The sequence below is a fragment of the Tamandua tetradactyla genome, chromosome 4 (genome assembly GCF_023851605.1).
Source record: "Tamandua tetradactyla isolate mTamTet1 chromosome 4, mTamTet1.pri, whole genome shotgun sequence".
NCBI classification, from domain to species: domain Eukaryota; kingdom Metazoa; phylum Chordata; class Mammalia; order Pilosa; family Myrmecophagidae; genus Tamandua; species Tamandua tetradactyla.
In genome coordinates, this window is record NC_135330.1 from 59,214,088 (window position 1) to 59,239,937 (window position 25,850).

At 58.9% G+C, this 25,850-nt stretch overlaps 1 protein-coding gene across 2 annotated transcripts; it reads left to right on the forward strand.

Annotated features, from left to right (window-relative positions):
- Positions 1–3,645: 3,645 nt before the first annotated feature.
- On the forward strand, positions 3,646–24,417 carry LOC143680861 (receptor-type tyrosine-protein phosphatase V-like). Of its 2 annotated transcripts, XM_077157403.1 has the most exons (36): positions 3,646–3,766; positions 4,056–4,229; positions 4,658–4,814; positions 5,922–5,986; positions 6,263–6,311; positions 6,474–6,746; positions 6,953–7,219; positions 7,418–7,681; positions 8,555–8,809; positions 8,902–9,147; positions 9,296–9,571; positions 11,153–11,425; positions 12,964–13,227; positions 13,468–13,734; positions 14,318–14,599; positions 14,947–15,087; positions 15,359–15,569; positions 16,105–16,172; positions 17,261–17,387; positions 17,507–17,554; positions 18,344–18,437; positions 18,730–18,820; positions 18,931–19,061; positions 19,962–20,096; positions 20,810–20,932; positions 21,521–21,684; positions 21,796–21,931; positions 22,159–22,226; positions 22,335–22,491; positions 22,598–22,673; positions 22,775–22,851; positions 23,001–23,129; positions 23,257–23,367; positions 23,467–23,630; positions 23,851–23,986; positions 24,225–24,417. In XM_077157403.1, exons 4-36 carry the CDS (start codon positions 5,930–5,932, stop codon positions 24,282–24,284), a joined length of 5,220 nt encoding a protein of 1,739 aa, XP_077013518.1. In that variant the 5' UTR covers positions 3,646–3,766; positions 4,056–4,229; positions 4,658–4,814; positions 5,922–5,929; the 3' UTR covers positions 24,285–24,417. The 2 variants fall into 2 exon arrangements, with proteins under 2 accessions (XP_077013518.1, XP_077013519.1); XM_077157404.1 differs by lacking the exon at positions 23,257–23,367.
- Positions 24,418–25,850: the final 1,433 nt, after the last annotated feature.

Here is a 25,850-nt window from a genome sequence, read left to right on the forward strand (position 1 = left end):
TTGCTTTGCTCAGCTGACCCCCAGCAATAAGTTGTCCCACAAAGAACCCCTGGTGGCTCCTGCTTAGTGGAGACCTTGGCTGAAGACTTACTTCTGTTTTACTGCTCGGCCGCAGAGTCCCCTCTCTGGAAGCCCTTGCCCCTTCAGGTCTTGGGAATTCATGGTCACGAGCAGGCTGGGTCTGCCCAGAGCAGATGTGGGCACAGGCTTGGGGAGGGTGGAGGAGAGGGGAGGCAGAAGCCTTTGCTCCACAGCAGGAGGGGAAGGCCAGGCTTAGGCCATGAAAGGTCATCTCCAGGCCCGAGCCACAACCCAGCTCTCAGCTGCCTGGGGATCGGGCAGGCAGCCGGGAAGCAGATAGCAGAAACAGCTAGCAGGGAGCCCTGACGGGCTTCCCCAGGGCCCCCAGCCTCCCCTGGGTCTCGGCCCAGCCCCCTGCCCCCAGCTACTCAGCAGACTTACAGAAAGTGAACAGTCTCTGACCCGGCCCTCATGTCCTCTTCGCTGCTGGGGTGCCTTGGGTGTCTCAGGCCTGGGGAGTGGCCCCCAAGCCTGAGGCTCCACTGCCCCCAGCCCTCCACCCCGCCTCGGCAGGGCCCTTGCTGGCCAGCAGCCCGGCCACTCCATGCTGGCTGCAGGTCTCCTTTTACCTTGTAACATCCCAAGCACCCTTCCCTTCCTGGCCCCCAACACGCACAATCCCGTCCCCTCCCTGTTCCTCCCACTTCTCTGATTCAGCCTTCAAACGGTGACAGCAAAAAAGAAATAAGGTACAATAGGCACAGGGGTGGGCACGCAGGAGGGGGCGGTGGGGGGGCTGGCCTTCCAGTGGCCTGCAGGGGAGGAGGGATGACATGAGGGACAAAAATGACCCTTTGGGCTCTGGAGGCCACCCACCCGCACCCTGGCCCTTGGCAGGGGAAGCCGGGGAGGGCTCTTTTCTGAGCCCCTGTGTCGCCAGCTGGTCCTGGTCCCTTGATCCCTGCAATCCCTGCTGCTCTGGAGAGTGGGTGGGTTTCCCTGAGGAGGAGAGGGTGCCCAGGGTGGGGGGTAGGAAGAGGGAGCCTGGGAACCCTGGGTATACCAGTGACCTGAAACTGGCCTCTGCCTCGACCCTCCCCGGCCCAAACTGGTGGGTATTTCCAGAGATAATGGAGGGTGGGTGCTGGGATAAAAGGGGCGTAGGGGTAGGAGGGGATTGGAAAGAGGGCCCCCCTTTCTGGATCCAGCTGCTGATGGCTCTCAAGGATGGGAAGCTAGGATGCCACGGGGTGGGGTGGGGGAGGCGGGCAGAAGCTGAGTGTCCCCAGGTTTCCACGGTCTGAGCCCTGTGCGCCGTGAGTGCCACCCCCACCCCTCACAGGCTGGGCCCAGCAGGGGCTGAGGGTGAGTTCCTGGCTGGAGCAGGTAGATGAGGACAGCGGTTGGTGGTGATAAGGGAAAGGATTAGACAAGAGGGGGAGGTTCTCCCAGTTCCCTTAGGTGTTTCTGGAGGAAAAGGTCACTCCTTCTGGCCCCTTGCCTGCTCACCCTGCTGCTTAGATATGCCCGGACAGCCAGGATGGTGTGTGGCCAGAGGCCGAGGGGCGGGGAGGGGGGTGGGGGTCACTCAGATGGGCCGAGACATGCCTCAGCCCCCCAGCAGCCCTCCCCCGCCCGGCCTGGGCCCTGGGCACTCTCTCTGGCCTCCCTGGAGAGGGCCTTGCCGGCCTGGGCCGCTGGGAAGAGGTAGGCCAGAAGGCCCCCGGGGGTGACTTCCTTCCGTGGCAGAACCTGCCACCCCCAGGCACTGCCCCCAGGCTGCTCTCCGTCTCCAGTTCTCAAGTCGCCGATTCACCTTCCTGAGCTGGGACTCGGTTCCACCTTGGACGTGTCATAAAGGCTGAAAGTCTGGGAGGCGGCGGTGTGAGTGTGAGCCTGGCCTGTTAGCTGTGTGACTTTGGACGGGCTCCTGAGCCTTCTTAACAGGTTCCTCCTCCCTAGGGAGGGGACAGTAGGGCCTCTCTCATGGGGTCACATGTCTCCAGGGTCAGTGACAGGCCCGTGAAGTGCTGGGCCCGCGGGGAGCTCTGAGGAGCTGGGGGGGCCTCGGCGGGGCAGTCTGACTAAACGAGGGCCGCCGAGTCTCCTCTCTCACCAGACTTCCCCCCACCGCACTGCCCTGCTCTCTCCAGCTGGCCTTCAGGAGAGGGCTGGGCAAGTTCTCCTGTGGAGGGGAAGGAAGTCACCCCAGGGACCTCCAGGTCTGCCCTCTTTCAGCAACTGGGACAGACAGCGTCTTCTCCAAGGGGCCGGAGAGAGTGCCCCGTGCCTGCAGACCAGGCTCAGAGGGGCTGTGGCAGGGGGGGTGGGGGGGGCACGTGTCTTGTTCCATTCGCGGCGCCCTCAGTCCCTTGGCCCCAGCTCTGGGCACACACCTCGGGCCTCTCCTTCCTTCCTCCTCTGGTCATTCCCTAACCCCAGGGTGGCCACCGTAGCTCCTGTCTGCAGCGTCACAAGTCCCTCAGGTGGGACAGGTCTGCCCGGAGTTCCCATGAGTCCTTGCCCCCTGGCCGTCCCCTGGTGGCAAAGGCTGCCCATAAAATCCCAAAGGGAGGGCATCTTGGGGCAGGGCCAGCGGCCGGGCCCAGGACTCCTGAGTCTTGTACAGTCCACGTGTCTTTCATCCCTCCCCTACCCCCTGCCTCATTTTCTCTCTGGAGAAGCTCTAGGATCCTGTGTAGCTGCTCAAGAGTCCGTCCACCCCCCTCAGGTCCTGGGCCGGCCTGGGCTGGTTACTTTCGCTCTGGCTTGGCAGGCCCAGGCTGGTCCCTGGCCTGTGTGGGGGGAGACAGAGACGCAGAGAGCTGGGATCTGGCGGCCTCAGCGGGAAGAGGCAGGGAGACTTCGGAGGAGACACGCAGTGGATGGGGCAGGAAAGCGCTGGGAGGGGTGGAGGTGGGTCTGGGCTGGTCAGCGTGAAGGCCACACCTCTGTGCCGGAGCATTCTGGATCTCAGCCCCCATCCTGCGCACGTTTCCCTGCCACCTTTGGCTGCCTGCAGGTGCAGGGAACTTTCCCATGCCCCTCACCCCCGGGCTGAGAAGACCAGCAATCCAGGCCAGGCCTGCTTGCCTCTAGCTCCAGGAAAGAGCCCGGTTGTTTGCCTGGCTGTGGAATTCAGGACCCTGGAAGGAGGACCTTAGGACAGAAGCGTCCCTTTCCCTCTCCCTTGGAGCCCAGACCCAGTGAGATGGACATCTGTTCCACAGCGTGTCCCTTTCTTCTCCCCAGGGATCTGCTGACCTCCCCACCCTCCTGATTGTCCGTCGGTGCCCACACGTGCACACCCACCTGGATGGGGCCGTGCAGGCGCACACCCGACGTCAGGGCGCACACATGTGCCCAGCCTGCATGCACACACAAATGCTTGGCACCCCACTAGTCTGCTGCCTCTAGCTCCTTGTTGTCCCCCTCCGGCCCGGCCAGTGGACACAGGCCTTCCTCTCTTCCTGGTGCCTTCGCTGACATGTGGGAGGGAGAATGGGCCACGTTCCTGTCCTGAGCCGCTGGCCCCTCTGCGGTCTGGTGATTGTCTTCCCCCCTGCGTGGGGGATGCCCAAGGCTTGGCTGCAGCCTGTGGGAGAGGAGGGCGGGACCAGAGGAGGGCTGCCTGGGACAGCTGCTGGGACACACCAGGCCCACTCAAGTGCGGGAGCCAGGACACCTAGACCTGGCGCTGACTGCTTCTGCTTTCTGGCTGGCGCTCTCCAGAAGAATCAGTAAGGTGCTTTCAGACCTCAGGAGGAGGACCCCGGAGGTTCTCTAGGGAGAGGATGTGGGTTTGCCTGTGGGGGTGGTTGCCGGGGTGGAGATACAGCTCTGTGGTTCTTTTTTTTTGCTGAATGGAGAGACTTGGGCTGGGAGGTGGCATCTTAATCCAGCAGAACTCTCTTCACCTTCTCCAGAGCTTCCTCTCCCGGTGCCGGAGGATGCCCCAGGCTGGGTGGGGTAGCATATACACCTCCTCCAAGCTCTGTCCCTAGGACCAGCTGTTGTGTCTTTGTCCCCAACAGGACCTTCTTTGTGGGGATTCTTAGGAAGGGTCTGAGACCTGCCCCCAATCACCTAAATTCATATCCTGCTGCATCTCTTCTTGGATTCTGAATTAGGATGCATCCACTGCATTTCTTTTGCTGCTGATGATCAAGACTCTCTAGAAAGAGCAAACTGAAGTGCCCCCAGGAGAGGTAGGAGAAGGGGGGAGGGGGAAGTGCAGGGTGCTTTCCCCACCCTTTGGCCAGACTGGGACTTCCCCTCCCTCTCACATCAATCTCCCCAGTTGCTGTCCTTTACCTCTTTTGAAAGAGCAAATGCTCATGTGTGCACACACACTCACACAGCCGCGCACGCACACCTAGGGCTGGAAAGTCTGATGAGTGTGCGGTGCTGACTTCGCGGGCCCCCTCCCAGGGGCTGGGTGGGAGGTGTGAGGTTTGGGGCAGTGGGAAGGAGGAGAGGGCAAGCTGCCCCTGTCCCCAGCTTGAACAGGGAGGGAGGCTGAGGTGGTCTCAGATGCAGGCCTGTCCTCCCAGCTGGGGCTGGTCTGGGAGAGACTTGCCCCCCTAGACGCTGATTTGGTTTTAAGGGTTTCTAGACCTTCCTGCTTCCTGCACAGGCCCCTCTTCCTGCTTCCCGACTTTGCACCCGAGTCCTGGGCTTCCTTCCTGGAGCCATCTCTTCTCCGGCTCTCCCTCCGCTCCCCACCCTCCGCTGTGTTGGGCTGGGGGTTCCGGGGTGAGCAGCTCCAGGTGAACAGCTGGCTCTGGGCTGAGGTGAGGTGAAGCCTCCAGCGCCACGTCTCCTAGTGCAAGCCCTGGGGCGGCGGCCTGGCCCGGGCCCTGGCTGTGCCCAGCAGCCGCTGGGGGGTGGGAGGGCCAGGGGGAATCCGTGCGGGCGCCACGGGTCCAGGCAGAGGGAGTGGGGGAGGTGAGCAGACATCCCAGAGGTTCCCCGTCAAGAGGACTCCAGTTTGGGCGGTTAGCAGCAGGGTTTCCTGTCCCTGCTCAGTGGAGTCAGGCTTCCCAGATTCAAGCCCAGCTCCTGTCCTTGCTGGCAGTAGGGCCGTAGACGGACGTGTCCCCTCTCAGGATATCAGCTTCCTCTCTGGGGTAATGAGGGGTTGGACCAGATGAGTCTCAAGAGCCAGGTGGGAGATTTGAGGTGTATGATCACTGTGACTTGAGGCCTCTGGGGAGCTCCCCCGAGCCCCTGTCCACAAGACCATGGTGCTGCATGGATATGCCAAAAGGGGTACATACTCCTAGCTGGTCCATCCACTCTGCACAAGTGACACACCTCCACAAGTAACACACCTGTCGGCAGTGCCTCCTCCCCCAGAACACACCCCCATACACCATGCACACAGGGAAACACACACATTCTGTCTCCCACATGTTGATGGCACTGATGGACACCACACCCCTCTTCCAGGGCCAAGGGGTGGGAGGGCCAGCTGCCCCTGCTTTTCTGCCCCACCTGCAAAGCCAGCTCTCCTCCTCTTCCTCCCCAAGAGCACAGGGCATCTTCCTTCCTGGAAAGCCAACTGCTGGGAGTGGGGCATGGCGGGGGAAGCTGAGGGAGGAGGCGAGTTGGTCTGTGGTCTGAGTTACAGTTCCCTTTCACCTCTGAACCCCTGGCAAGTGCCTGCCCCTCTCCCCACACTGAGCTTGGCCAAGGCTGGACAGGGCGGGTGGGCTCAGGGTCCAGGATTGAAAGGCTGCCTCTTGTTTTCTCTGCTGGCTGCCTGCTGCCTGCCTGAGACTCTGGCCTTCCCGTCCGTGCCTGCCAGCCAGCAGGACAAGGGGTGGGTCGTGGGAGGGTGGGGGCAGTGGGGGGTAGGATCCCCCCTTCCCCTGCTGCCTCCTAACCTTCCTTTGCAGACACTGGGATGAGGCCCCCACACCTGTTCACTGCCCTTCTCTGGCTCTGGGGGTTTGGGGTCGAGGTAAGGGGGCCATGGGGATCAGGCTGGGCGGGCAGGGAGGGACCCTGATCTGGGGCACCTCCCAGCCTCCCTCCTCTTGGCGGGGACTCCACGGCTGGCCTATATTAGTCGAGAAGGGAGGGTGCTCCCCTCCCACCCAGGCCAGTGTGGACGCCAGCGAGAGCAGACTGCTGCATCCCGCCGGGGCTGCCTCCCACACCGCCCTGATCGTGCCCTGACCCCCATTGGCTTTCACAGAGGCCTGGACCCTGTTCACCTCTTCCCCACTTTCTACAGGAAGAGGAGTGCCGCCCCCTGGCAGTGTGCCCCAGTGGGGAGAGTGGAGGTGGGTGTCTCTGGGAGCAGGGAAGAGAGGTCTGGGAATGGGAGAGGGGGCGGGTCATCCCTCCGCACTGGACCTGCCTCTGCGGTGGGACTTCGTTGCCTCCCCTGCTTCTTTCGGGCAGGAGTGGGGTGGGAGGCTCTGAATGTGTCCCCCTTTCCCCAGCACCGACCCCAAAAGTGAACGTCAGCAGCCGGGGGCAGCCCCCCAGCCTCTCTCTGAGCTGGGCAGCCGTGGAGCCGGGCGTGGTGGGCTATGTCCTCCGCCTCACCCGCCTGGGCGCCCTCGGCTCTCCCGAAGGGCGGCAGCTCCGGGCCTACACCAACACATCCCACTTTGAGTTCCGCGACCTGGTGCCAGGGAGTCGCTACCGCCTAGATGTGACAGTCCTGCGACCCTGTGCTCTAAAGGCCACCGTCACCCTCACCGCCCTCACTGGTGAGTGACCTTTAGGCTGGGAAGGGGCAGTGCCTGCGGTCTGGGCAGGAGGCGGCTGCCCTGGGGGCTGGCAGAGGGCAGAGGAACCAAGGGCTCAACTTCTCTGAGGACATGCCCGGTTCAGTGACGCGTTTACAAGCACTAGAAGAAGAGGGGTGCTGCCCCTTGTCCTCTGATCTCGGTAATTCTTCTGACCCCTGACGCAGCCCCATCGACTGTCCGTGACCTGCAGCTCCATAGCTGTGGTCCATCCAGCCTGGGGGCCTCGTGGGAGGCCGGCCCTGGGGAGCAGAATGGCTACCAACTTCTCCTCTACCATCTGGAATCCCAGACATTGGCTCACAATGTCTCCGTGTCCCTGGGAAACCTGTCCTACAACTTTGGCAACCTCTTACCAGGCAGCAAGTATGTTTTGGAGGTTACCACCTGGGCTGGCAACCTTCAAGCAAAGACCAGCACCCACCAGTGGACAGGTGAGGCAGGCGCTCGGGCGAGGCCCTGGCTGGAAGGGAATGTGGGAGTGGAGGGGGCAGTGGTGAGTCCAGAGCCTTGCCGGCAGGCATGCCCCAATGTGAATGTGCCTCTGGGCTCCCAGTGCCAGGCTTGGTGCCAGCACCCTGCTCCAGGGCCCCTTCTCAAGCCCGGCTTTGCTCTCTCTGTCCTTTCTCCAGCTCCCATGTCTCCAGATCACGTGGTGTTGCACGCTCTGGGCACCAGTGCCTTGCACACCTCCTGGAACAGCTCCGAGGGGGCTGCCTGGTTCTACCTAATGCTCACAGACCTCCTCAGGGGCACCAACCTGACTGCAGTGGTCAGGCGGGGGGTCTCCGACCACACCTTCCTTCACCTCTCTCCAGGCACCCCCTATCAGCTGACGCTTACAGCTGTCGCAGGGCCTCATCAGGCAGTGGGCCCCAGTGCCACCCAGTGGACCTGTGAGTGCTTGTGGGACCAGGGCTGGATCAGAGGCTGCTCAGCTGTTCCTCTCTGGGAAAGCAGCCCCTAACCAAGTGGCCAGGATACAACTGGTGGGGGGAGGTCTCTTTAGAATTCTGCAGGGAAGGGGTGAGGCCCAGAGGGAATGTTCCTCCAGGGAGCTGGTGGTTGGTGGCTCCTGAGAAGATGATGGTGGTGAGAATAGGAATCATTACTCGTGTCTATGTGTCAGGCCTTGTCCTAGGCACACTCCACATATTATCTCATTTAATCCTCACAAGCACCCCCATGTGAGTAGTAGAAGCCCCATTTTATGGTAGAGGTACCCAAGGTTCAAAGAGGAAACAGAACCCAAGGTCACACAGCTTACAAGTGGCTGAGCTCTTTGGAACCTGGGTTGGATGCCTGCAGAGCCCATGTTGACTGTTCCACAATTGCATCTTGCTTTTACTCCGAGAAGCACTGATGGATAGTGGTTAAAAGTAGTGGGTTTGGGATCTTGTTCCTGCCACTCTCTGGCTGTGTGCCTTTGGATAAATTACTTACCTTCTCTGGGTCAGTTTCCATATCCTTAAATGTTTCCATATCTTGAGTAGCAGAATCCATGTCATAGCGTTGTGAGGAGTCAATGTGAGATACTCTATGCAGGATACTTAGAACTGTGCTGGCACATACATCTCAGTAAGTATTAGTATTTCTGTTTTTGACGTCGTGATCAGCTGGTAGCAGCCAGATTCCAGTATTATGTGGAATGTGGCATGGTGGCTGCTGACTCTGGGTGAGACAGGGTCTAGAAAGAAGCTGTCACAGAAACGGCATGCCATTTCTCCCCCACCGCCATTTCTGCACATATTTCCTTCTTTTCTTTACAGATCCATCTGCCCCCCTCGACCTGGTGCTGAGTCCCCTCCCCCTTGAGCTCTGGGCCAGCTGGAAGGTAGGGCCAGGTGCTCGGGATGGCTACCTGCTGAGGCTAAGTGGACCGGTGGAGAAGAATGCTACTCTGGGCCCTGGGGCCCTCAGTGCCATCTTCCCAGGGCCTCTGCCCACTGGACACTATGCTCTGGAGCTGAGGGTTCTGGCTGGGCCCCATGATGCCTGGGCCCAGGCCAGTGCCTGGCTGGCTGGTGAGTGTGGGTAGGTAGGTGGGGTCAAGCTCAGGGGTGTCTCTTTAAGGAACAGGTGGTCCTCACTCTCTGGGAACTGCATCGTTTTCCAGATTTTGCAGCCCAACCCAGGCAAAGCAATGGCTCCATGCTGCAGCTGGACGGGTTGGAGGCCTCCAGCGAGCCTGGGAGACGGGCACTGCTCTATACCGAGGGTGCCCCAGGCCTCCTTGGAAATATCTCCATTCCATCTGGTGCCACTTGGGTCACCTTCTGTGGGCTGGTGCCCGGGGCCCACTACCGGGTAGACATTGCCTCATCTCAGGGAGTCACCACCCAGAGCCTCAGAGGCTACACAAGTAAGTGTCAACCATGGTGTCCCAGCTAAGAAGCCTTGCTTTGGGAAAGGAAGCCTGGCTGGGGGAGAGGCCCAGGAGAACTGGGCAGGGGACATCACAGGGCCTCAGACATTATATGGCCCCTTTGCCAACCTACCCCTTCTTCCAGGACCCCTGGCACCACAGTCCCTGGAGGTTGTTGACAGGAGTACTCCCTCTGAATTGGCCATTGGCTGGGCCCCAGCACTGGGGCAGCGGGAAGGCTACAGGGTTGCCTGGCACCAGGAGGGCAGCTCAGGGTTGCCGGGCAATCTTCTCGACTTGGGCCCGGACAATTCTAGCCTGATGCTGGGGGGTCTGGCGCCTGGTTCCTGCTACACAGTGACGGTGTGGGCCTGGACAGGGAACCTCAACTCCACCACACAGGGAATCAGCGCCTGCACCGGTGAGCTCCTGCCTGCAGCCTCTGGGAGGCCAGCAGGGTGGAGGATTGGCTTCCTTACTCTCTTTCTGGGTTCTAAATTCTTGACTCAGAGAGCCACATGTCCAGAGTGGGGGTCTTTCATTAATCTATTTGCAAGCATTTTTGACCTCCTACTATCTGATGGGCCATTCGTCCATTCATCCTTCCTTATAACAAATATTTAATGAATGCCCCTCATTTTCTACATGTGGGGCTAGATACTGAGGCTGAAAATTGTGAACAAGATAGTCTGGAAAGGAAGACTGACCAGTAAACAAATAATTTATATAGTTGCTCCTCATTTGCAGATACTGTATTTGCAAATTTGCTTAGTCTCTAAAATTTTCCTTCAAAATCCATACTTGCAGCACTCTCACCATCATGAGTGGAGATGCAGAGAGTGGCAAAAATCTGAGTGCCCTGACACACAAGGTCTCAGCTGAGATCACACAAGCCAGCACTCTGCTTTCATGTTTCAGCTCACAGACTGTAGACAAGGGCCCTTTTTGCAATGTATTCAGTGCCATGGTTTTCACATTTTTGTTGGTGTTTTCTCTGTTTATAATGGCCCTAAGCGTTGTGCTGAGGTGTTGTCTAATGTTCCTAAGCTCAAGAAGGCTGTGACGTGCCTTGCAGATGGAAAAAAAAAAAACATGTGTCAACTAAGCTTTGTTCAGGCAGGAGTTACAGTGCTGTGGACTGTGAGTGTAATGTCACCAAATCGATAATATATATGAAATAGGGTGTCTTTAAAGAGAAACACACATAAAACAAGGATATATATTGATCGGTTGATGAAAATGGGACTAGGAAACCAACCCTGTATTTTCCCTAGGAATGATGGCTCTGCATTTGCTAATTCAGCGTTTGGAGCAATTTTACAGACCATAACTAAAGCAAAAACGAGAATTGACTGTACTCTTTGTATTATTTTATGTATCATATTATAATAAAGGAAGTGCATTGATAGATTAGCTTGAGCCATATGAAACTGCATTTGTTGTAGGCTAAAATGGTCGGTATTGGGGGTTGTGGTTCAGTCCCATCTTTTAGGAACTAACAGAAAGGACATCTGCTCGGGGAGTCCGGGAAGGTTCCCCAGTGGAGGAGAGCTTAGTGAAAAGTGTGAGGGTCTGGGTAAGACGGGCAGAGAGGGCTCCAGCAAGAGGCTAAGCCTGTGCCGCGGCCCATGGGCATGAGAGAGCATGACGCCCTGCGGGGACTGTCAGCGGACGTGGTGGAGACCAGACCGCCAGGGGTGCCAGGGGAGCAGGTGCTGCGCTGGGTGCTGGCAGGGGACAGATGCCCTCCAGACGCCATGCCCTCAAGGACCTGACAGTCTGGGGAGGAGGCTGAGGTGGGCCTCAGGCAGAGAGACTGCTTGTTGTCCAAAAGTCTCCCTGCGAAGGAAAGGAGAGTGGGGGTGGAGGCCCCCTGAAGGTGGATTTTTCAGCTGGGAGAATTTGGAGCTTGTCTGTAGACAGCAGAGGGGAAGCTGATAACAGTGAAGGAGAGGCAGGGACTCCGGCTTACTCCAAATTTGCCCCGTCTTTATTCTCTCAGTCCCTGCTCCTCCTGCCAACCTGAGCCTGGAACTTACTGAGCAGCCTTCTGCTCTGAGCGCTTCCTGGAGCCCCCCGCCCGGGAGCAGGGATGGCTTCCAGCTGCAGCTTTACCGCCTGAGGCCCCTGAATCTGGAAGGCTCGGAGACGCTGGCTCCAGAGACCCAGAACTTCTCCTGGACCCAGCTGCCCCCGGGCACTGAGTTTCTGGTGCAGGTGTCCACCCTGCGCGGGCCCGATGAGAGCAGCTGTACCAACACCACAGGCTGGACCTGTGAGCGCCCCCGCCTGCTCCCCCATTCCTGATTACCTCCACTCTTTGGGTTTCCAGGGAGCTGCCTGTGGCCTTGGCTTCTCTGTGATCTGTGAGCCGGGCTGACTGACGGGTGTGCCCTGGACCATGGTTGCTCCCCGATTCCTAAGCAGCAGGAGACACCACTTCCCTCACCGGGAATCCCCTGGGGTCCTGGCCCTTCTGGAATTCCAGAACTCTAGGAGCTTGCTCATTTGCCCAGCAGCTGTGGGTGGGCCGTTCTCCCTGTCCTGCACAGGCCAGCTGGGCGGAGTGGGTGGGCCTGGGGGCTGGGCAGGACCAGGCCTTACCTCACCCAGCCCGTGAGTTACAGCCAGTGTTCACTGGGCGCTTTGCCAGATGCTCTGCCCACTTTCTCTCATTCACTTCTCATAACCACAAGCCTCTGAGGTAGGTGCTGTGGTCATCTCCATTTCACAGATGAGGAAACTGAGGTATGGAGAAGGAGAGTAACTTGCCTAAGTTTCCTCAGGGTGGAGTTGGGATTCAAATTCAGAGTGAAAGTGAATTCAGTGTAACACAGGGTCCTCGCACCTCACCATACACAACACCCCGCCGGGGGGACAACGGGAAGGGTGGGCCCTCAGTGTGGCCCTGGAAAGAGTCATGGGACTATGGAAAGGGCAGGACATGCTGCCCAACACTCTAGAAGGTTCTATCCTCCCCTCGCAGCCCCAAGGCCTGTAAGCTGGGGTTAGGAAGCTTCCTCTCATGCTAACCTGAGCCCTCTTGCCTTTTCTGTTTGCTGAGTCCTTGTGGAGCTGCAGGACAGCTGGTTTCCTGTACTCCACAGCACAGCCTCTCCACCCCCCCTGCCCCCGTCTTCCCTTCTCAGCCTCCCTCTTCCACCGGAGCCTCTTCTAGGTTCTACCTGGATTCTGCCCCCAGCACTGAGACAGGCCTGGGGAAGCATGGAGGCTGCTGGAAAGAGCTCTGGCCTAGGAGTCCGGAGATCCCAGTTTTAGTGGCGGCTCTGATCTAGAGCAAGCCTCAGTTTCCCCATTTATGCAGGAAACATTGACTAGGTGGCTGAGCCAGGCTTGTGTTTCTCCAGATCCTGGGCTCGAGCTCTGCCTTGGGGCAGGGAGCACTTCCTGGGCTCACAGAAGCCTGCCTGCCCTTCTGGATCCTTGTCCACTCATTTGAGGGCCTTTAAAATCTGCTGGGGTGCAGGGTCTGGGAAAAGGCACATGGTTTAACTCTAGTGCTGTCCAGTCTAGCTCTGCCTATGAAAAGGGCAGAAAGGAGAGGAAGTGATTAATTCACTGAATCAACGAGCCTTGTTTGAGCTCTACTCTGCTGTGGATTTAGGGAGCACTGCTGCCAGGCTGCAGTGGAATGGACTGCGGGCTCACTTTGTGCCCCTGAATGGTGGTCTCAGATTTCTGAATGCTTTTAGGTTGGGTCAAGGATCAGGGAGGAGCAGGGGTCTTTGGGAGGGAGGGGCAGGGATTGGGTTTATATTCCTTCTCCCTTCTTCTCCGCCCCTCTCCCGGCAGCTCCCCTGGCCCCTCCTCTGATAAATGTGACCAGCAAAGGCCCCACCCAGCTCCGGGCATCCTGGGTCCATGCTCCCGGGGGCCGGGACAGCTACCAGGTGACCCTGTACCGGGCGGGCGTCCGGGCAGATACTAGCACACTGGGACCAGAGGTGGACAGCACAGGCTTTTCAGCTCTGATCCCGGGTACAGAGTACGAGGTGCAGATCGTCACCCAGGCTGGACCCCTCCACGCAGTGGCAGCCAACGTCTCAGGCTGGACCTGTGAGCGGGGGGGGGGGGGGGGGGGGGGGAGAGGCAGCAGGTTGGGGAGAGGTGAACGGAGCTGCCCTCTGAACCGCCCCCCCCCCCCCGCGCTCTTCCCTGTGGGCTCTCCCCTCTGCCCTTTTGTCCCCTTTCCCCACCGAGGCTCTGCGTGAGCTCTGCTGGGCTCAGGCCTCATGTGCTGGGCTCCCAGGGACAGGGCCGGCCGCCCTGCCTGACCTGCCCCCCTTCCCTCCACAGCCCCGCTCACGCCCAGAGAGCTGTTGGTGTCGGTGCAGGCGGGCAGTGCCGTGGTCGACCTGGCCTGGCCCAGCGGGCCCATGGGGCAAGGGGCGTGCCACGCCTGCCTCTCAGAGGCTGGGCACCCCTCCCGGGAGCAGCCTCTGGTGCTGGGCCAAGCTCACCTCATCCTAAGGGGCCTCACACCTGGACGCAACCTGTCCCTGTCGGTGCTGTGCCAGGCGGGGCCGCTGTGGGCATCCACACACCCCGTGGTGCTGCCTGTGGGTATGTTGGCATCTGTCGGGGGAGGGTGGAGGCTCCCCGGGGGGCAGGAGCACTGTCCACCTCTTTTCTGAGCCACCTGCCTTTTTTTTTTTTTGGGTGTCAGGGAGCGGCTGTGAAGCATACTTTGGAGATGGGGCAGGGGGCCTTGCTGGGTGTTCTCAGCTGCCATCTGGGATGTTTCCCCTCTTAGCCATCCCTGGGTGTGGTTTGGCACCTGGGACTTTGGGGAGGGGTTGTCACTGTGCCCTCTCCCCAGAGGCCCCAAATCCAGGAGAGGTTGGCACAGCACTGGCAGGGTGGGTGAGGATGAGGTGCCATGTTCCATCCCTCCTTGCCCCCGCTAGAGTGCCGGGCCTGCATTTCCTGGGCAGCAGTGCCCCTCCCAGGAATGGCGGGGATCGCGGTGCTCCTCCCAGGGTCATTGCTCCCTCTGCTTCGCCACATGGGCAATGCTGTCCAAAGGACAACCTGTGGTCTTCTCTGTGGGCATGAATACCCAGTCCCTTTGCACCCAGCTGATTTTGAGAGCCCCCCCATACCATCCTTTTGGGGTGCACTGAGTTGTGACGCCTACACAATGCAGAGCCTGGCCCCGTGGAGGATGTGCAGTGCCAGCCTGCGGCCACCCGTCTGGCCCTGAACTGGACTGTGCCCGCTGGGGACGTGAGCACCTGCCTAGTGGTGGTGGAGCAGCTGGCCGCGGGCGGCAGCATGAGCCTCGTCTTCCAGGCCAACACCTCGGGGGCTGCTCTCCTGCTGCCCAGCCTAGTGCCCGCCACCTCCTATCACCTCAGGCTCAGCGTGCTGGGCAGTAACGGCCTGTGGAGCCGGGCAGTCACTCTGGTGTGCACCACGGCTGCAGAGGGTAGGTGCTTCCCACCCCTCTGACCCTCCTTCCCCAGCTGCCCTGCGGCTGTCCTGGTCCCCAAGCCCTGACCCTTTCCCCTGATCCTGGTCTCACTTGTTTGATTCCATACTTTAAAGCCTCATGCCCTGGCATCATGGCCCAGAATTCTTCCAGTTCTAATTTGATTGTATCTATCAGCTATTTGCTGCAGACCTACTATGTGTCAGCACCAGCCATTTGCTGGAGGCCTACTGTGTGTCAGGTGCTATGAGAGGCCCTGGGGATCTGAAGGCCTGGTCCCTGCCCTGGCAGATCGCTCGGCAGGCTCCTACCTAGAACCTCACTCTCCTCCTCTCCTCTCCCAGCCTGGCATGCCCCAGAGTTAGTTGCAGCCCCCCAGCTGGAGCCAGAGGCAGGGATGGGAGTGGTGATCACGCGGGGCATGTTTGGTGAGGATGATGGGCAGATCCAGTGGTACGGCATCATTGCCACCACCAACGTGTCATGTGAGTCCTGGGCCCAGAGGAGGTGGTGGAAGGGACCCTGGCTGCTGCCTACGCAGGAAAACCTGAAGGGGCTCAAGGGCTGAGGCGGGCATTCAACAGTGGGTGGTATGAGTCATGGAGCAGGTAGGGGATCCCCATTCTCTCTGAGGATAGGACTGATTGCGCATGATGGGAGCATGTTGGAGAACTGGGATAGCCCCTCTGTGGCCGGTAGAGATGCCTCGGCCACATTTCTGACCTTACTCTGCCCCTCCCCCTGTTTTGGTTCCAGTGGCCCAACCACCTCGGGAAGCCATCAACCGTACCTGGTATGACCATTACTACAGAGGACATAACTCTTACCTGGCCATCCTGCTTCCCAACCCCTTCTACCTGGGGCCCTGGGCTGTGCTGAGATCCTGGACGGTGCCTGTGGGTACGGAAGATTGTGGCCAGACCCAGGAAATATGTAATGGACAGCTCAAGCCAGGCTTCCAGTATCGGTGAGGGCAAAAGGCAAAATGTGGGGGAAATGATTAGGTTTCTTGTATGGTTGTTTATACAAAACAAGGAAAACGCATGTGGTGCCATAAGAGTGAATACAGTTCTCTCGATTGGGCTTCCTGGTAGGCAGGGCAAAAAGGGAAACATCCATCTGTTATGTGTTCGTTTATTTCTCTCTCTCCTCCCCTCCCTTCTTCCCTCTCCCTCCCTCCTTTCTTTTGTTCTTTCATTCATTCTTTCTTTCTCTCAGAAAAGAAGGGGGGACTAGATTCTATTTCAGTTTCAGGGGCAATGCCAAGGGTGTCCAAGTACCTATATCGAGCATTTATTCTTGCTGCCAGAACAGGGTAAGGACAATGGAAGAAAAACTAGAGGTGACTTGCTGCAAGATGGCAGGTGTTCAGTATCTAGCCTCTTAACAGCGAGGGGAGCTCTCACTTTGTGAATGTCTATTGCTCTTGATCCTGTTTCCTGGGAGGTGCTTTGCCGTCTTTGCCTGCCCCTCCCTACAGAAGGTTCTGTCTCTCTGCCCAGGTTCAGTATTGTGGCCTTTTCCAGATACAGCCCTCCTGAACCCAGTTTCTTCTTCTCAGCCTTCTCAGGTAGGGTGGGGCTAGGGTTCCAGCTAGGGCCCTGGAGTGGGAGAGGAGAACTGGGACCCCACCTCTGAGGCTCACCCCCAGCTAGCAGAAGGAAGGCTCGAGCTTAGACTCCAGGGGGGGGACACGTCCCACCTGGCAGAGCCGAGAGATGCAGAGCCAGTGATGAAGATGTGCTGGCACCAGGCCTACCCAGGTGAGCCAGAGGCTGGAGGCAGAGGCGTCATGAAACTGTTTGCTGTGTCTGAGGTCTCACCACCTTCCCCTACTGACCCTCTTACACCCGAGTGTTCCTGGGCCGTTGAGAACCTAGGACAGCGTTGTCCAGTAGAGACATAAGGCTCGCCCCAAATGTGAACCATAAATGTAATAAAAAATTTTCCAGTGGTCATTTTAAAAGAGTGAACAGGGCAGTGTGACAGTGGCTCAGTGGCAGAGTTCTCATCTGCCACGCCAGAGACCCGGGTTTGATTCCTGGTGCCTGCCCATCCATGCCAAAAAAAAAAAAAAAGAAAGTGAACAGAAACAGGTGAAATTAACTTTAATAGTTTATTTAAATCAAGATATCTAAAATAGTACCATTTCAACACATGATCAATTTTTTTAAAAAATTATTAATGAAATATTTTATATTACTTTTTTTCTTTCTAAGTCTTTGATATTCAATGTGTATTTTACTCTCAGAGTACATCCCAGTTTGCACTGGCCATATTTCGAATATGAGAAGCCACATGTAGCCATATCCAATACAATAGCAGCTACTTACTGTCCTGGATGGTGCAGTTCTGGAAGGCTCAGGAAGCCAGGCCCCTGCCCTCGTCCTTATCTTTAAGGGGGTCAGGGAGGGAAGTAGGGTTTGTGGGACATGCTCAGGAGGTGCGGCAGGGAGGCCTTGCTGGGTATTCCCAGGTCTCATCCAGCATGTTCTCCTCTTAGCCATCCCTGGCTGCAGTTTGGCATCTGCGACTTTGGGGAGGGGGTGTCACTGTGCCCTCTGCCCAGAGGGCCCCACATCCAGAAGAGGTTGGCACGGCACTGGCAGTGGGCTTGGGGCAAGGCTGCCATGTTCCATCCTTCCCTGCCCTCCTCAGAGCCCCGGGCCTGCGTCTCCTGGGCAGCAGTGCCCCTCCTGGGAGTGGCAGGGATCGCGGTGGGCTGCGCCCTCACCATCTGCCCCGTGGTGGGCCTGCTGTGCTGGAGGCGAGTGAAGCGGCAGAGGTGAGTGGGAGGAAACGCTGGGGGCTGGGTGGGGGCCGGCATGGTAGGGGAGGGGTGGCATCAGTCCCCCGTTTTACCACTCCCCGGTTCCCTCCCACACTCCTCTTCGCCCTTTGCAGGGCAGAGAAGAATCGATTTCCCCAAGAGCTGACAGTGTACAACTTGCGGTGAGTGCCGTGTCTGCTCTTCCCCGGGCTGGGCTGGGTGTGGTCCTGCCGTGGATGGCCTGCGTGGTCTCCCCGGGCAGCCTGCCCCTTTGGGGCTGCAGGGCTGCTGTTCCCCTTCCTCGGCGCTGCCCAGGCGTCTTCTCTAACCATGGAAATCTCCAGCGCTCTCCTCCCTCCAGCCTGGGCCTCCAAACTGCTCCAGTCCCACCTCCTCCTTGACCGACCACTCGGACCACATCAGGCCAAGTCGCTCTCTCTTTTCCTTCTTTCTCACTCAGCTGTTAGGTCTGTACTTCTCTCTACCAGCCTCTCCTGTTCTTCCTTATTGAGCTTCCCACTGAACAGACATTAGTGAGCGCCAGATGTGTACAGAAAGCCCCGTTCCAGGCAGGGGGTTTAAAAGACTCATCTTACATTAAGAATTACTGATTATATATGTAGAATGGAATGATATGTTGATGTTTTTGTTTGTTTGTTGTTAATTTTTTAAATTAATAAATAAAAAGAAAAAAAAAAGACTCATCTCAGGCCTTCACATGTAGGTCCTGTCTCCCCGGCCCCTCCTCCCTTCTTCTGTCTTTCCACATTGTGGTTCACAATGGCTGTGCGCCAGGGGAGCTTGCTAAAAATGCATGCAGACTCCACCTCGGGCCGGCCGGAGCCCAGGCGTGGATTTTCGATGGCTCCCAGGTGATGGGCGGTGCAGCTAGGATGGGGTCACGCTCGGAGCTGCCCGGGCAGGGCTCAGCACACCCCAGGCTGTGGACCTATTCCCCTCTCTCCCACCAGGCGGACCCACCGGCCAATCCCCATTCAGAGCTTCTGGCAGTGTTACCAGGCCAAGAGTGCTCAGACCCACCAGGCTTTCTTTCAGGAGTTTGAGGTGAGGCCGGTCCGAGTGCTCAGAGAAAGGAGGACCTTGGAGCATCTGGGCTGGGCAGGTCCGAGTGCTCAGAGGAGGGAGGACCTTGGAGATCTGGGCTGGGCAGGTCCGAGTGCTCAGAGGAAGGAGGACCTTGGAGCATCTGGGCTGGACAGGTCCGAGTGCTCAGAGGAGGGAGGACCTTGGAGCATCTGGGCTGGGCTGGACCTGCTCTCACTGCCTCTGCCCCCGTCCTCCTGTGTGGGGAGCTGGGTTGGCTTCAGTACCCACCACCTGCCCCCACTCTCTGCAGGAGCTGAAGGAGGTAGGCAAGGATCAGCCTAGACTGGAAGCCGAACACCCTGCCAACTCCCCCAAGAACCGCTACCCGCACGTGCTACCCTGTGAGTGCCGGGGGCAGGGCAGGAGGCCTTTGGGCAGAGGGCCATGTCCTGGCCTAGAGGAGAAGGCTGCGTGTCCCAGGCACCGAATGCACATCCTTTCCCCTCTGCAGACGACCACTCACGGGTCAGGCTGACCCAGCTGGAGGGAGAGCCCCACTCCGACTACGTCAATGCCAACTTCATCCCAGTAAGGGTTACCCACAGGGCTGTCTGTGGCTGCGTCTTCTCACGAGACAGGACGGTTTGTGGATGCGCTGTCCTTCCTTAGCTGCAGCTGGTTGCCCATGGGGGTCACCAGCTTCTGTTTTTCCGGGTCAGTCCAGAGGTATTGGTTGAGGATCTACTGCGTACCAAGCAGAGCAGAGTTAGCTGTGCTGTCTCAGAGGACCCATTGTGTGTGTGTGTGTGTGAGAGAGACACATGACACGTCTACCACACGGTGTGACAAGTGCTATCTTGGAAGAACAAGCATAGTGTTCAAGGACGTGGAAAAAGGAACAGTTTGGTCCTGTGGATCCAATAAAGACCTTCTAGAGAAGGGGACATTTGGTCTCTTCTTGAAGGACGAGTAGAATTTTGATAAGTGATCAAGAGGGGAGGGACATTCCAGCTGGAGAGAACAGCCTGAGCACACGCCCCGACTCCCACCCTGGGGAGAAGGTCCAGGCTGGGTGTGTGGGATCCACTGCCACGAGGGCAGACAGTGATGGGACATGCTGCAGGAAGGGCAGTGGCAGAGGACCTGGACTGCTGGCTCTGTGCTTTACTTGGCGGGCCAAGGGGAGCCATGGAAGAGTTTTGACCACGGTAGAAACGCAGAGTTTGGTTTTAGGAAGGTCCCTCTGGGATTGGTACAGAGAGTGGGCTGGGGAGATTATTTTTGTTATGTCCCTATCTTATTTTCACACAGGTTTTTTTCTTGCCCCTTTGAGGTGAGGTCTGGGGTGGTGGTGATGTCTCTGAGGTTTGAGTCCTTGGTGCACACACCTGTGTTCACTGCTTGCACACATATAGGCGTGCACTCAGGGTCCTCACTTTGGGAGGGCCTACGTGGAACATTTACTGCTGTGTGCTTGGTGGGGCCTCAGGGGACTAAGAGGTCTCCTGCTAACTTGTCCCCTCCCTCCACCCCCCACCCCAGGGCTATGCCTACCCCAAGGAGTTCATAGCCACCCAGGGGCCTCTCAAGAAGACGCTGGAGGACTTCTGGCGGCTGGTGTGGGAGCAGCAGGTCCACACTGTCGTCATGCTGACCATGGGCATGGAGAACGGGAGGGTGAGCAGGCCTTGCAATTCCATGGATTTGCCACCACGGGCACACGTCCTCCTTACAGAAATGGCCATGGGTCACGGCAACCCTGTCCAATCCCCTGGGAAGCGTCCCTCAGGGAGTGAGGCAGACAGAAGTGGCACCAACTAGGCCTGGGTGGGTCACCCAGCATCGGGATGAGGGGGTACTCAAGCTCCCAGCTTGACTCAGTTTCCACTGGTCTCTGCTGTTTCTCATTGTCTTCACTTCATCTTGCTCTAGGCAGAGAAGGGACAGAGGTGTTAGGCATCAAGGGTAGGGGACTTCTGAATCCTTTCTTTCAACAAGCCTGGTGGATGTCTTCTTCATGCACTGCTCAGAGCAGGGTCCTAGCACAGAGAGGGTGCCTGCAGTGAGGCAAGGGCAGATGGTGGCTAACGGAGGGCTGTCAGTTTTGCAAAGGATCCCCGAAGCTAATTTGGACAAGAGGGATGCCTGAAGGGTCATATGAGTTGCTGGGGTGAAGGTGATGGGATCTTCTTGGGAAGAGAGGCTTCTGGAGTAGACAGCCTTGGAATTGGGTCATGCAGAGAACAGAATTTCAGTAGGGTAGCAGGGACCAGACAGACAGACAGGTGGTGGGGTGGCTGGGGCTGGGTAAACCCAGGGGTCGGGGTGCACACTGCAGTATAGGGTTAGGCCCACAAACCCCCCTCCCCGCTCTAACTCTCTGGCCCTAGGTGCTGTGTGAGCACTACTGGCCGGCCGACTCCATCCCTGTCACCTATGGCCACATCACTGTCCACCTCCTGGCCGAGGAGCCTGAGGAAGAGTGGACCAAGAGGGAATTCCGGCTGCATCATGTACCTGCCCAGGGAGAGGGGGCGTGGGCATTAGAGCTGAGTCGCCCTGACAAGGTGGCCTCACCTCCTGGGTCCCTGTGACCTCCTCCTGAGGATCGCAGGCTCTGGCCACAGCTCAGGGGTCCCGACTTCCTTGGGAAGTTAGTGGTTAGGGAGGGGGTACTGAGGCCCAGAGAAGGCTAGGGATTTATCTGAGGTCACACAGTGAGTCAAAGGTAGAGTGGAGTGAGAAGCAAAGTTTCCTTCCCTGCCCTGTACTTAGCTCAGGGCTCTCTGTCTCACCCCAAATCCCTTGCTCCCCATCTGCCTTCCCAGGCAGGAAAGCCAAGGACCAGAATCTCCCCTCTGCTGGGCGCCTTCTAAAAGCAGACACTACCCAGGAGGCTAGAGGAAGACCCAAGTGTTCCAGAAGCATCTAGTCTCAGTGGAGAGACATAGCTACGACCCTCAAGGGACATCCAGTCCGGGCGGGAGGGAACTGGTGAAGAAAGCCCGAGGGCAGGGCCTGGGGGATCCTGGTGGGAGGAAGATAAGTAGACGCAGCGTGGCCCTTCTGTCTGCTCCCCTGCCTCCCACCCCCTTGCTCAGGGCGCCCAGCAGCAACAGCGGAGGGTGAAGCAGCTGCAGTTCACCACCTGGCCTGACCATAGCGTCCCCGAGGCCCCCAGCTCCCTGCTCTCCTTTGTGGAAGTGGTGCAGGAGCAGGCAGGGACCTCCTGGGACCCCACAGCACCCATCCTGGTGCACTGCAGGTGAGGGCAGGTGGGTGGGTGCAGGCCGCAGTCTGGCCCCCGTGGGAGGTGGTGGTCCGGGCTCTGGGGACGTGGGTGGCCCCTCCAGCTCCCCAGGGGTTGTCCCCGCAGTGCGGGCGTGGGCCGGACCGGCACCTTCGTGGCCTTGATGAGGCTGCTGCGGCAGCTGGAGAAAGAGCAGGTGGTGGACGTTTTCAACGCTGTGCATGCCCTTCGGCTGCACCGGCCCCTCATGGTCCAGACTCTGGTGAGGGCTCAGACTCTGGGCTGGGCAGCTGGGGTCCTGCACGAGCGGGTGGGAGGTGGATGCCACAGTGTCTGGAGGCGTCAGCTGGGCCCACAGGAAGGAGCTTATGGGGAGCAGGGGGGGAACCCCAAAGGGCTCCCTCACTGCCTTGCTGGCTGGGGCCTGGAAGATCTCCCCATTGGGCCATGCCCCCTTAGTGGACAGGCTCCCCCCTCTCCCCTTGCCAGAGCCAATACATCTTCCTGCACAGTTGCCTCCTGAGCAAGATTCTGGAAGGGCCCTCTGACACTTCTGAGTAAGTTGTGGCTCCCCATGGCCATGTGGGGGTGGGGGGGGCAAGTTCTCTGTGCCCCTCCCCCCAGACAACAAAGATTCATCTCTCTCGACCCCTGTCCACGGGCAGAGCCAAGAAGACTAGGAGCCGGGGCTGGGGAACCTCGAGTGCCCTCTCCCCTGGCGTCCCCTGCCTCAGGTCCCAGCCCATCTCTGTGAGAAACTTTGCGCAGGCATGCACCATGAGGGCGGCCAACGCCAACTCTGGCTTCTTGAATGAGTACGAGGTAAGCTGCAGGCCAGAGGGTGGATGACAACTGGGGCTGGCATTCGCCCCTCCATCCAGCACTTCTGTGGGCTCCACTCAGCCTCAGGTGCCCACCTGTCTCCCAGCTCCTGCTCCAGGCCATCAAGGACGAGGCTGGCTCTTTGGCGCCCCCTTCTGGCCGCGAGCAGGACAGCACTGCCTGTGAGTGCAGGGCAGCCTGGGTGGGTGAATGAATGGGCGGAGGGTGTGGCATGGGCCAGGAACCTCTGGCTCTGGCAGCCTCACCCTTACTCTCTCCTCAGATGATAGTTCTCAAGTGCAGTTTCCTCCTCGGGAGGAGAAGCCTCCTGACGAGATGCCGGAAGCCTGGCTCTTCCCTGTGAGTGATGCTGGTCTTGCTACCCGGCTGCTCATCTTCTCTAGCATTTGTGGTTGCCAGGATGGGGCTGGGGTTGCCAGGGGATCCCAGAGCTGTGGGCTGGGAGGGGATGCCCTCAGCCCCTGGGAACCAACGAGCTGTCCCTGCAGGGGGGCCCTACTGGCCGTGATCACGTGGTACTGACTGGCCCTGCAGGGCTGGATGAGTTCTGGGAGCTGGCGTGGGAGCACGGGGCCCATGTGCTGGTCTCTCTGTGCCCGCCCGACACTGAGGAGGAGGTGAGGGGGTCAGAGGGAGTGGGAGGAGGACAGGGGAGGGCGGCTGTGGGTGTGTGTGTAAAGTGTAGCCTGGGGGGGGGGCCCGGGCACAGACACGGGGAAGCCACCTAACTCAGCCCATCCCCAGAAATTCTGGCCGACGGAGACACAGCCCATTGTCATGGATATGGTGACAGTGCACTGGGTGGCTGAGAGCAGCACAGCTGGCTGGCCCTGTACCTTCCTCAGGGTCTCTCACGTAGGTGTGGGGTCTGTGGGGCATGGGGCAGACGGGCAATGCAGAGAGGAGTCCCTCTGCCATCCCCCCCACCCATGCTGAGGGTGCCTCTGCCCCCAGAGGGAGAGCAGGAAGGAGAGGCAGGTGCAGCGGCTGCAGTTCCCATGCTGGGAGCCTGGGCATGAGCTGCCCGCCACCACCCTGCTGCCCTTCCTGGAGGCCGTGTGCCAGTGCTGCTCCCGGGGCACAAGCAAGAAGCCGGGCACGTTGCTCAGCCACTCCAGGTGCTGCTGGATTAAGGTTTCAGGGTGGGGGAGTGGGCCAGGATCCCTTGATGTTATTTTCATTAGGGATATGAAAGAATGTACCCCCTCCCTGCCCAGGCCCAGGCCGGCTGACCAAATGCCCAGTGTCCATTCCCAGTCCCCAAGCCCACGTTGGGTTTCCCACATCCCAGGCCCACCCTCTGCCCAGGCAACCCAGCCAACTCTTGGCCCATTGCAGCAAGGGCGTGGCCCAGCTGGGCACCTTCCTGGCCGTGGAGCAGCTGCTGCAGCAGGCCAGGGCTGAGTGCACCGTGGACGTCTTTAACGTGGTCCTGCAGCAGTCACAGGCCTGTGACCTCCTGACCCCAACTCTGGTGAGAAGCGACCAGGGATTCAGCTGTGGAAAGGGGCAGTCGGTTTGGAAGCCTTCTGCCCCAGCTAAAGGCCGACTCTAAGCAGCACAATTTGTGCAGCCACCAGGTGGCGCTGTTCTCCATCCGGATGGAACCCTAGGGGCCGGGAGACACCAAGTGAACCTTTCTTGGTAGGCTTTGGGCTGGCTGAGTGAGACTCCTCACCTTATCTCTGCCCGTGCCCCCCCCCCTCCCCCAGGACCAGTATATCCATCTCTACAACTGTCTGAACAGCGCACTGGTGGACGGGCTTCCCTGAGCCGGCTCGGGCCACTGCACAGCCTGGGAGCAGAGGAGGGCCGTGCCCTGCGGGCAGTAATTGCTCCCTGGGCGGGCAGCCTCCACACAGGGACCTGTGCTGTGAACGGGCAGAGTGAGGGAATAAAGACATGCGGGCGAGCTTGAGGCTGAGTGTGTTCTGTCTATCTGACCTCCGAGGAGGAAAGAAATGGCCCCAAAGATTTGCAAGATGTGGAGCCCAACACAAGGGCTTCTTGAGCAAACCCGGTGCAGGGAGGCAGGACGGGTCCTGGGGCCTGGCTGGACTGACTGATCCGAGGCCAGCCTGCTGTTGGCTTTTCCTTCAGAACACGGTTTCCAAGACCAAAGGGATATCAACTGGCCTCCTACCCACCCCCCACCCCTATTCTCAGCTTCCTCAGGCTTTAGTCTCTCCACCTCTAGGAGTCCTGGACTTAGAGTCCCAGCTGCTCATTGTTCCCTTCCCCACCTGCCACTCGCGTATGCAGGACTTAAGGCCAGCTCCTGCCTCCCTCTCCTGCATCCCAGCCTTCTCTACTTCCTGGAGTCCCCAGGAGCTGTCCCCAGCCACTGCCTGCCAGGTGGAGGTGCTGGAGCCACACTGAGACTTGGAAAGCAGGCGCCGGAGTTGCCAAGTTTTCCCCGCTCCTTTGCTTGCTGCTCTTTCCTCCTCTCCACATAGAGGGGAGGTGGGAGAAACAGCAATAAGGGGGTTTGGGGATAAGAAAAACCAGGAGAAATGAAAACCCAGGAAAGAGGGTGGGGATGAGGCCGGGGGGGAAATATTCGGTCCCACACATTTTAGCACCTAACTGTACACAGTGACATGATTACTGATAGACTCTTGTGCTCCTGCTGGCCACCTTGATCAAACTGCAAGGTCCAAGATGGCAGGGGCCTAAAGGCACAATCCTGGGCACTGGGTGGGCCCTGCTGGGTGGCCCTGGGAGGATATTGAGAGGGCAAGGACAAATAAGCACAAGAATCCCTGAAACGGAGTTAGAGTCCCCCCCCCCCCCCCAACTGGAGGAGGGCAGAGCATTCGCTGGCCAAGCTGAGTTCCTGCAAGAGGTCATAGGTTGGGAAGGGCTCTTCTCAGGCCTGGTTGGAGAAGGGCAGAGAGGTAAGGCTTTCGGCTCAGTTGGGTGCCTTCACAGAATGGGGTTACGCTCCAGCTAGGAAGATAGAGTACACATGTCTTCTGCACATACCATGTTCATCAGAAGTCCAAGGGGTTGGCCCCATAATGACCTTCAAGTGGGCAGGCTGGAAACTCAGCTCTGAGCTGCCCAAGCCCACCACCAGCAGTGCTGCTGATGAATCCACAGCAGGGCTCAACCATAGCTTTTTTTCCAGCCGAGGTCCCTCACGTTGGAGCAGTAGGTGCAGCAAACAGGTAGGGGGTGAAGCTGAGATCTGGAAGGGTGAAACCAGAAATGCAGGCCAATCTGAGGTGGCTTTCTGCCCCAGGGCAGGGATGGCTCCCACCTGTTGGTCTGATTGTGAAGGGCCATCCTCTGGCCTTCCTAGGAAGCTCATCTTCTATATCCAGGGCCATGGCCCA

Coding starts and splice junctions, on each gene's coding strand:
- LOC143680861 (XM_077157403.1), top strand. CDS start 5,930: ATGAGGCCCCCACACCTGTTCACTGCCCTTCTCTGGCTCTGGGGGTTT. Junction 5,987..6,262: donor TCTGGGGGTTTGGGGTCGAG/GTAAGGGGGCCA, acceptor CACTTTCTACAG/GAAGAGGAGTGCCGCCCCCT. Junction 23,631..23,850: donor ACGTTGCTCAGCCACTCCAG/GTGCTGCTGGAT, acceptor GGCCCATTGCAG/CAAGGGCGTGGCCCAGCTGG.